The 11,132-nt window shown below is 38.0% G+C and overlaps 1 protein-coding gene across 1 annotated transcript; it reads left to right on the top strand.

Annotated features, from left to right (window-relative positions):
• The first annotated feature begins 2,460 nt into the window (after positions 1 to 2,460).
• Positions 2,461 to 3,493, top strand: LOC100025196 (olfactory receptor 6C4-like). Its single transcript, XM_001376177.3, has one exon. The coding sequence runs from the start codon at positions 2,461 to 2,463 to the stop codon at positions 3,388 to 3,390; it is 930 nt and encodes a 309-aa protein (XP_001376214.2). The 3' UTR covers positions 3,391 to 3,493.
• The last annotated feature ends 7,639 nt before the right edge of the window (positions 3,494 to 11,132 follow it).

The following is an 11,132-nucleotide window of genomic DNA, read 5'->3' as shown; positions in this document are numbered from 1 at the left end:
AGAGGAAGTAAAAATGCAGCTAAAGTTTGCTATGGTCAGACCAGTTCTGGAGTTTTACATTCAGTGCTTGCCACCACGTTTTAAGTAGGACATTGAGAAACTGAATAGAACTAGAGAGGATGTAAAGAACAGCTTGATGGAATAGCAGGTGTTAAACCTGAAGAAAAGAGGGGTACGTAATGGTTACCTTCAAATACATGAAATTTTGCCACATCATTCTAGTTTGCTTGGCCTCAGAGGGCAGAAGTAGAAGCAAAGGGTAGAAGGTTTACAGAGTCAAACTTCAGCTCAATGTAAATGTAGATATTTATTTTTAAATTGACTATATTCTGAGGAAAGTGCACAGTCTAGGGATTGAAGATTACACGAAATAAATTAAAAGGATGATTGTTTTTGTATATTGGTATAAATCAAATTAAGAAACTGGAGAGGGATTATCACCAAAGTCCAGGATACAGCCATGGCTGTGGGTGGTTGATATATAGTGTAGATAAAAATTAGGAGAGTTGAGTATTTGGAACAATGAAGTTTAAGTAACATGTTACAGATATCTCCAGGAGTTTGAGTTTAGAGCAAAACAAGAATTGAGTGGTAAAATTATCCAGGAAGATATCCAGGAAGACGGAAGGGAGTGGTACAAAATTGTACATATGACTTTTAAAAACTGGCTGTCAGACCTAGATGGGAGGTCCTGGGTTCAAATCTAGCCTTAGACACTTTCCAGCTGTGACCTTAAGCAAGTCATCTAACTCCCATTGCCTACAGAAGATAAGGGAAAACAAAACTGATATATATTGTCCTGTTAATGATTCTTTTCTACCCAGATATACAATATCAGGATGGTTCCTTAATCGATTGGTTCAGAGAGGAGAAAGTATAAGCTCTGAGATAGAAGAATAAAAGAAGCTAATCATATACATAGAGGCTTGGTGAAGACACATTAGTAGCAGTAGTAGAAATAGTAGCGAGTAGTAGTAGCAGTAGAAACATTAGTAGCAGCAATAGTAGCATTAGAAGCATTAGTAGTAGCAGTAATAGCAGAAGTGGTAGTAATGGCAGCAACAGCAGCATTAATATCTCTAAGCTATATAGTGCCTTAAGGTTTGCAAAGCACCATGCATACATTATCCAATGTGATATTCATAACGACTCTGTGAGGTGGATCCTATTATTGTCTTCATTTTACAAATGAAGAATCTGAGACTGAAAGAGTTTAAGTAACCTAAATAGAGCTACACAACTAGTAAGTGTCTGAGAGAGGATTTGAACTCAAGATCTCCCTGACTGAAAGTCCAAAACTCTATCCATCATGTCACCTAAATGCCCCCAGAATAAAAAAACAAACAAACAAAAATACTTGGCATGTAAAATAAAGGCAAGAAATCAGTAGGCCCTCTGGGGAGAAGGGCCTAGAGAAGTATGGGAAGAATATGGAATGGAAAGTTCCTTAAAGATGTAATAGAGGATTATTCTGGGGGTAAAAAGAGAGAGGGAGAAAGAGTTGAGACCTCCCTTTCTCAAGTTGGGGTTCAGGGGAGACAGCTGCTGCTTAACTTGGCCAAGGGAGAGGAGAGGGGGAGTGAGTAGTTCCCCCCTTCAGCGTCCCCTCAGCTCTGGCTGCTCACCCCAAACTGCCTTCTTGACTTCCCTCTACTACTAATGTATAGAATTTCCCTCTTCTGAGAGAGAGAGTTACTCTCCCCCTCAAGCTGGAATTGTTTCCCACTCACACTAGAGTCAGATGGGAAAAGACAAACTTTATTCTAACTGATCAGTTGGGTAATAACACAGGAAAATGGCTGCAGGAAGGGTTTGTGAGGAAAGAGGGAAAAGGTGTCCCTATTCTACCTACTCCTTCCTCCCTCCTCAAGTTGGGGGACCCAGACCTTGACAGCCTTGGGCCCCTGAGAGATTCAGGTTTGGATGACCCTGGTCTTGGCCCCTGAGCACCCTTCAGACCCAGGGCACTAAGTGATCTTGTCAGCTGCTTGGTGTCTTCTCAAACTGGCCACTTCAGTTGAGAATCAGTGGGGGGAAAGATGTCCAATCACCAGGAGAAAGATGTAAGTCTTTCCTCAGAAGCAAAGCCTTGATCAGATCTTTCCTTAGGCTGTCTCAGGATTGAGAGCTAACTGCCTCTCTCTGACAGAAACTCTTGCTCTCTCAAGATTCCAGAACATCTCCTGGGGCCCCTTCTCCACTGAGTCTGAGGCTCCAGCAATTTCCCAGACTGTAATTCCAGTTCTAGGGTTTGAAACCTCTATCACAAAGACAATCTGCTTCATACAAGGGACATTTCCTAAGGGAAATGGAATTTGTGAGGAGCCTGGTGAGTGGAGGAAATGCAAATGAGATTATTTCAGTAGCTGCCTCAATTTTTCTCTCCCAATTTGCTTTCTTCTCCCCCAACTCCCACACTGATTTCTTTCCTTTTCACCCTTAGATCAAACAAGGTCAACAATGAAAAATCTCACCACTCTGACTGAGTTCACCCTTCTGGGCCTGACAGATGCCCCGGAATTCCAAGTTGCAATATTCCTCTTCCTCTTATTCACTTATATGCTCAGCATCTTTGGCAACCTGACCATCATCACTCTTACTCTCTTGGACTCACATCTCCAGACCCCTATGTATTTCTTCCTCCGAAACTTTTCTTTCTTAGAAATTTCCTTCACATCTGTTTTTACTCCCAGATTCTTGTTCAGTCTTACAACAGGAAATAAAGCCATCAGTTTTGCTGGCTGCTTCATTCAGTACTTTTTTGCCATATTCCTGGGAGCAACAGAGTTTTACCTTCTGGCTGCCATGTCCTATGACCGCTATGTTGCCATCTGTAAACCTCTGCATTACACAATCATCATGAACAACAGAGTCTGCATCCAACTTGTCCTGTACTCTTGGCTGGCTGGGTTCCTAATTATTTTATCACCAATCATTCTGACAAGCCAGTTAGATTTCTGTTCATCCAATGTGCTAAACCATTATTATTGTGACTATGGGCCTCTCTTGCAGATTTCTTGTTCTGACACAACCCTTTTAGAGGTGGTTGACTTTATCCTAGCTTTGCTAACACTCATAATCACCCTTGTGCTGGTGATTCTTTCCTACATAAATATCATCCAGACAATTCTTAGGTTTCCTTCTGCCCAGCAAAGGAAAAAAGCCTTTTCTACCTGTTCCTCCCACATGGTTGTTGTCTCCCTCTCTTATGGTAGCTGCATTTTCATGTATGTTACACCATCAGCAAAGGAAGGTGTTGCCTTCAACAAAGGAGTAGCTATACTTAATACTTCAGTTGCTCCCCTACTTAATCCCTTCATTTATACTCTAAGGAACAAGCAAGTGATACAAGCCTTCAAGGACATGGCCCGAAAAGTCATGAGTATTTGATGAGAGACATAATTAAAACCTAGTTAGAAAATCTAAATAAAGTATATGAAATTTATTATTACTCCTCTGACATTTCTTGCTAACCTTTCACCCTCAACTCCTTCAATTCTGTAATATGAATCTTTTCAAAGTTATCCTTATCACATTCTCTCCCCATCAACCATGAGAACATTAACTCATACTCTTGAAGATAACGTGTCAGTTTAATTTCCCTGTGGCTCCATTCACATTCCCTCTAACTTTCTAAACCAAAGTATCCACCCCTGGCCATCACTCCTCCTTATATGCTTTGCTTCCTCCCATTAGAATGTAAGCTTCTTGAATGCAGGCTTTGCCTTTGTATTTGTATTCTCAGTTTTAACAGTGCTTAGCACAAAGTAAGCACCTAATAAGTGCTTTTTGATTCATCCATTCATTTATTGATTCATTTCCTCATTCTAAGTGTTCTTTCACAAAAAAAAAAAAGCTCCTAATGTTGAGTAGAGACTGGGTTCCCAAGAAAAAGAGGACTCACCGTTCTAGGTATGACCATTAGAAAGAAAACCACAATTCAAAGTACTCCTTTGTTTGTATTTTTCTCCCAAGTCAAGTGAGAGCCAAAGATAAAGCTGTCCAGGGCTTTGGTCTCCAGTGTCATGGACTGTGATGCTAATAGGAGCTCTAGTCTAAATCAGACAGTCCATTGAGAAAACCTTGAGCATACTAAGAGGTCTGAAGAGTGACAATAGTTATTTGAAGAAAGGTGTCCAATTATTAGAGCAACCAACACAAAAAAGGAAAGTGAGTGGGTAAAGGCAGGAGGATTTCCCCTAATTTATAAATACAGATCAATGATGTGGGAGACCTGGGGTCTAAGGTACATGATTGGAAAATGTGATCTAAGGCAGGTATCAGCAAACTATAGCTGGTCTCTCAGATTTACCCTGCTTCCTGATCCATCAACTGAGAAAGATTTTTACATTTTTAAATAAAGGGTTATTGTATTTTTAAAATGCAAAAACTATTCCTTAGCTCACAAAGTGATATAAAAAATAAGGTGTGGCTGCTGGGTTTATACCCCAAAGAGATAATAAGGAAAAAGACTTATACAAAAATATTTATAGCCATGCTTTTTGTGGTGGCAAAAAATTAGAAAATGAGGGGATACCCTTTGATTGGGGAATGGCTGAACAAAGTGTGGTATATGTTGGTGATGGAATACTATTGTGCTCAAAGGAATAATAAAGTGGAGGGATTCCATGTGAACTGGAACAACCTCCAGGAAGTGATGCAGAGCGAAGGGAGCAGAACCAGGAGAAACTTATGCGCAGAGACTGATACACTGTGGCACAATCAAATGTAATGGTCTTCTCTACTAGCAGCAATGCAATGACCCCTGACAATTCTGAGGAACTTATGCGAAAGAATACTATTCACATCTAGAGAAAGAACTGTGGGAGAAGAAAAACAACTTCTTGATTGCATGATTTGATGAGGATATGATTGGGGATGTAGATTCTAAATGATCATCCTAGTACAAATATTAATAATATGGAAATAGGTCTTGATCAATGATACACTTAAAACCCAGTGGAATTGCTCGTTGGGAGGGGAGTGGGAGGAGGGGAGGGAAAGAACATGAATCATATAACCATAGAAAAACTCTCTTAATTGATTAATTTAATAAACTTAAAAAAAAAAAAAACAAGATGTGGGCTGAATTTGATCCTCCATCTTAGTATACCCACCCTTGGTCAGAAGCAAAGAGTTCTTAACTCAAAGATTGTTGGATTGTTAAAAAATATTTTGATAGGTGTATTTCAATATGGTTAGTTTCCTTTGTAATCCTAGGCATTCAATTCATATATTTAAAAACATTGTACTGAGAAAGGGTCCATAGGTTTCACCTAACTGCCAAATGAGTCAATGATGTAAAGGAAAAAAGGTTAAAAACCTCTGGTTTAAAGTCAGAAATAAATAAGATATTTAACCAGGTTTGAATTCAGTAAAATGGATGTTTCCAATTTACCTCACTTAATGTGCCATCTTGCTGCTGAAGCCTCATATTTTGGGTTAGCCCTATCCAATTTGTTCTTCAAATCTAAACCAACTTCAGCTGTTCACACCTCCTGCCCAGAGGAAGTATCCAGCTGTGGAAATAACTGTATTGATGTAATAGTGGCAGAATGGTCCTTTTGTTTGTTAATGAGAAAAGATGAATGGGAGTAGGAAACTTTTGAGAAAAAGGCAGACACAGATCAATGCTTTATATAAATGGATATGTGTGTGTGTGTGTGTGTATGTGTGTGTGTGTGTGTGTGTGTGTGAGATCTCTTTCTTGTTGTTCAGTCATTAAAGTTGTTCAGACGCTTCATGGTCCCATTTAGGATTTCTTTAGCAAAGATACTGGAGTGGTTTGCCACTTCCTTCTCCAGCTCATTTTACAGATGATGAAACTGAGACAAACAGGTTCAAGTAATTGCCATGAAGACAAATAAATGAACTGGTCCTTCCTTTCAAGGCCCTTATAGTCTCGTGGGGAAAACAACACTTACATATAAATGCATCGAAAATAGATGTTTGCACAATAAACATTAGGTACAAGGTAGTTATATAAAACATAGGAAAAGAAAGCACTAACTGTTGGGAGGACCACGAAAGACTTAATTGAAAGGTTTTATGGGAATTTTATGGGAATGAATGGGAGATGAACAGTAGAAAAGCTAGAGAAAAGGAGAACTAGTATTTTTTAAAGATTAGGGTTAGAGTGTAAAGAGCTTTAAAAATCAAATAAAGGAGTTTAGAATTTCTGTTGAAAACAATAGGAAGGTCTCAAGTTTATTGAGTAAAGTAGTGAAATTTGGCCACTGGGTAGAAAGGTGAATGGTGTATAAGTGGAAATTTTGTATCCTTTGGACTTCATCTCCCAGCATCCTTTTCTCATCTCAAAATTCCCTTTTCCCTTTCATGTACATATGTTATGTTGTTTATGATGGAGGTGGCTCCTCCATCTCATTCTCTTTTCCACTTATACATTATATATTATAATAATATTATATATTCCACTTATGTTAAGAAAGAATTCTGAACATATGATTTGGGGTTTGGGTTTTAAAAGATGACTTTATTACAAAAATGAATAATATGGAAATAGGTTTTGAGAGCGAATACATGTATAATCCAGTGGAATTGCTTCTCAGCTCTGGGAAGGAGAAGGAAAGAGGAGAGGGAGACAACAAGAATCATGTAATCTAGCGGGGGGGGGGTTAAAATAAAATTTAAAAAATTTTAAAGAATAAACCCTAAACTTTAAAAAGTTTATAAAGAAAGAATTTTATTAAGTCATTTAGGAAAGGAGAGACGCAGAAAAAAAGGAGGGCTGGCTTCCTTGAACCACTATGAGCTTTACATTATTTAGAGTTCAAACAACAGTACAAGAATACATGTAGGCAGTTCCCAGATAAGGTAAGTGAATTGCTGGAGATGCAGGTTCCTCTAAACATACATTAATATTTAGGACCAGACAAAACACAAGCTTCCTGGTGAAGTCCTACTCTAAGCATTCCTTGAAGCAATCTCTGGGTCCCCTAAATGGTCTCTGGGGTTAGTATGAACTATACATCTGAGTTTAGCAATATCTAGCCCTACAAGGCTAGATTCAAATGATATTAACAAATAACAAGATATTTCCCCACAAGAACACTGAGCCTGGAGTCAAGGAAGAACTGAGTACACAATCCAGTTTCATACTCTTACTAGCTGTGTAACCCTGGGGAAATCACTGAACCTTTGTCTGCCTCAGTTTCCTCATCTATAAAGTGGAAATAATAATAATACCTACCTACCTCTCAGGGTTGTAGTGAAGTTTAAATGAGATAATATTTGTAAGGCACCTTGAAAACCTTAAAATATTATACAAATTCTAACTATTATTATGATTCCCTTGAAGAAAAGTCATTTTAGCATCTGTATGGAGAATGAATTGGGCTACAAGACATTTGAGACTGGGAGGCTAATTTGGAAGTCCTGGATTAGGCCCCTGGGCCACTATTTGCCAGCCCATGGTGAAGGTCTTAAAAGGTGGTGAATGTTAAGAGTAGTAAGAAGGGGATAGCTGAAAGGAATGGTGTAGAAGTAGAAAAGGCAATCTTGAACAACTGATTGGATATGGGGAGAGTAAGGAAGGAGGCTAACTAAAGTTACAAACTTGGGAGACTAGGAAAATGGTGCTTCCTCAAATAAGACATAAGGAAATTCAGTAGAAGGGTGAGTTTGGGAGAAAAGATCATGATTTCCATTTTGGACTTTTTAAATTTGAGATGCCTATCCAGTTTGATAGTTGCTGATTTGGGACTGGAACACAGGAGTTTAGCCTGATTCAATCTCTCCAAACCAAAATAAACTCCCAGAAAATCAGACGTGTAAATATATGATTATTGCAATAAAAATAATAAATGGGTGCTCTTTAAATTTAATATGCAATTTCTTGTGAGATGGTCATGTAATGAATTTAAATTTGACTTTAAAGAAGAACTACATTTGCTTTTTTTTGCTTAGAAACAATCAAGTGAGACAAAATTCAGGTTGTTTAAGCCTCTTGGTATCAGTGCACTGAACTGCAGAAAGGGATGCAAAAAAAAATTTTTTTAATGTTCTGTACTTAATTTTTTTAAACTTGACTTTAACAAGGAAAAGGGTCACCTGATTTTCAGAAAAAAAACATAAAAGAGAATAGATGATGGTATTGTGGAGTAGGAATGAGAAGAGGAAATGATGTCAATTTTCTAAGCAAAGTAAGAAGAAAGCTACTCATCCAGTGTCATTTGGGATTCTTTTGAAGGTAGAGAGCTTTATTTCCCCCTCTACTTTCCCAAAACAGGTGTCTCAGAGGATAGACTGCTAGGCCTGGAGTCAGGAAGACTCACCTTCCTGAATTCAAATCTAGCCTCAAGACATTTACTAAGCTAGTATGATCTTGAACAAGTCACTAACACCATTTGTGTCACTTTCTCACCTGTAAAATGAGCTGGAGAAGGAAATGACAAGTCAGTCTAGGATCTTGACAAAGAGAATCCTAAATGGGATCAGGAAGAGTTGGACATGACTGAACAACAACCATTTCCTCAGTACCTATGGCAGTTGCATGCACATGACAGCAAGCACATTTTTGACCTGAAATCAGATCTGAAGCCCCTGGCAGCCTCATTTGCTTTGTTTCCTTCCCTGGGTGATCCTTTAAAAGATGTTCCTAGCTTTGGTGACTACCTTAGGATCTTGAAAATTTAAGAACTACTGGGTCAAGGTGCTGGTTGTCCAAGAGGAAATTCTTTCTGTAATGACTTCTTGGAGGAGAGATTATCAGTACCATTAGGAGAATAAGAGAAATGAAAGGACACAGAAACCAAGCCATGACATGGCTTGCCAGGACACCTAGATTGCACCAGCCAGAGGCAAAAGTGAAATATCTTTTTATTATTCATTAAGTTTCCCTGAATCTTTACTTCCCAGCAGAGCAGAGTAGCAATAACGAATTCCTCTTTCAGTGTTTAAAGTATTTGCCCATGCATACCCATGAGTCTCTTATGTTCTAAGCATTTCTTTTGTAGTTGAGGAAATCAGCTGCTCTACCTCATATCCACTCCTTTGGACTTTCTGGAATGGCAGAGGCACTCTTGATCTTTTTTAGGAAGCCCCGAGATATGAGTTTTGTTTAATAAATCTTTCTCCAAATTCCCAGAATAGGGAGAAAATTAGCCAGATACCCTTTTTATGCAATCAAGCTGTCCTTTGAACTCAGTCTGCATGAATCCAGAGCTAGGGGCTGTTTGTTGTTGGGGAAAAACCACCATCCTGCTTGTGGGCCAGATTTTTGACTTATCTGACAATTTCAAGTTAAAAAATATTTCCGCCACAAAAACAAGGCAAGGAGTGCAAGAATCCCCATTTTACCAAAGAGGAAACTAGGCCTAAAAAGAAGTGACATAACTAGAATCACACAACTCATAATAAGAAACTCAAAAGAAACAGGCTCCAAACTGAGAACATCTGAGCCCAAGATTCAGACTCTTTCCATTCTACTACCATCCAGAGCCAGCACCCAGTCGAGGAAGACCTAGAAAACCTTCAAAATATGACATGTAAAGCAGAAATGAGAAATTAGAGGAAACATTCAACAAAATAAATGGAAATGCCTCTTGAAAGGAAATTAAAAGAATAAAATGGTTTTCAAAGAGATTTCTTAAAGCAGAGATAACAGTTGTAATTTTATTTCTTGTCTAAGATTCTTTGGCATCCTGGTGAAGACTATGGGCCCCTTTTCAGAATAATGTTTTTAGATACACAGCATTACAAAGGGAACCCAAGTTGGTGAAAAGAAAGATGCTGTAAGAACCGGAATAATGTTTCTACCCAGATATATATTTTATGAAGTTTATTAGAAAGGATAGACAATTATTCCTCTAAGTAACCTGACCATGTGGTCCCTAGCCAGTAAGTCTCTTCCTCCTTCCCTTCTCCTGCCTGCTCTGTTCCCGACTTCCTCCTTCTTCCTTCTCTTCTTGCTTCTCTCTCCTCTCAAGCCCCAAAGTCTTGACTTTTATTGATGTACAGCACGTAGAGGGACGCAAACCTGGTGCAATTGTGTTATGTCAGGAATGTTTGATGGACAGGTCAAGCTACTCAGGAAGGGAAGGGGATGAATTTCCTTGACACAATGTAATTGTTTTCCTATCCAAGTACAAGATCCTAAAATCTATCCAGAGTATGTGATCTCAGAAAAAGAACTTTTGCTCTTGAGTTTACAGATCTAACCTTCAAATTTTACAAAAAATAATGGTTTAAAATATTCAGTCCAATTAAACTGGCATTTACTAAACACCTTCCACATATAGTAGATTGTAGAAGGGACTACGGACACAATAGTGATAAGAAGAGTAAGTATAGCTACCAAAACTTTGAGGATTCATAAATAGCATAACATGAATTATTTTTTTGATGTTTATACCAACCCCTTTTGTTGAGTAGTCTTATCCCCATTTTACAGATGAGGAAAATGAGGCTCAGAAAGGTTGTTGTATGATCTGCCTTATTAGTAAGTGCCTAAAATAGTATTTAAACCCAGGTCTTCCTGTTTCCAAGTCCAACACTCTAATCACTACGTAAGGCAAAAGAGAATCAAACAATCCTTGCTTTCAGGGAGCTTACATTCTGCCTAAATCATGATAGTTGCTTTGAGAAAATGTAAAAATACAAATCCTAAAAGAATTTTTTTTCCTTATAACTAATATTGGAGAAAAAAATAAGTTATGTTCCATTGTAGAATCCCAACTTCTTTGGAAAATTAAACTAGATCTCTTTTAAAAGAGACTCTTTAATACTTTTCTGCTCAATATCCATATTACATAATACAATTGAATTTAAGGGATTTTGTTCATCTTTTAACAATTCTGAAAGAAAAGAGCTTCTACTTTTCTTACTCATAAGATAGAATAAACAATCCCTCCTTTTTGGATGTCATTGAACTCTTCAAATTAGTTTCTTGACTATTTTTTACAAATGATTGCTGGAGTCTACTGATGAATACTTATATGAAAGAATCCATTATTAGAAAAATAAAAAATTTACTGTCTCCCTTTCATGGAGATCATGTCAACTACGTCTTAAATATGGAAGTGAATCTTTATATTTCCTTCTTTTTACCTGACCATAGAAAGAAGACTCTGATTCACCTTGTACCAGAGACTCAAAATGTCAGATATACCTAC

Source organism: Monodelphis domestica, chromosome 5, assembly GCF_027887165.1.
Source record: "Monodelphis domestica isolate mMonDom1 chromosome 5, mMonDom1.pri, whole genome shotgun sequence".
Taxonomy (NCBI): domain Eukaryota; kingdom Metazoa; phylum Chordata; class Mammalia; order Didelphimorphia; family Didelphidae; genus Monodelphis; species Monodelphis domestica.
Note: the sequence above shows the minus strand (reverse complement) of the source record. Positions and strands in the feature narration are given on the sequence as shown.

Coding starts and splice junctions, on each gene's coding strand:
- LOC100025196 (XM_001376177.3), top strand. CDS start 2,461: ATGAAAAATCTCACCACTCTGACTGAGTTCACCCTTCTGGGCCTGACA.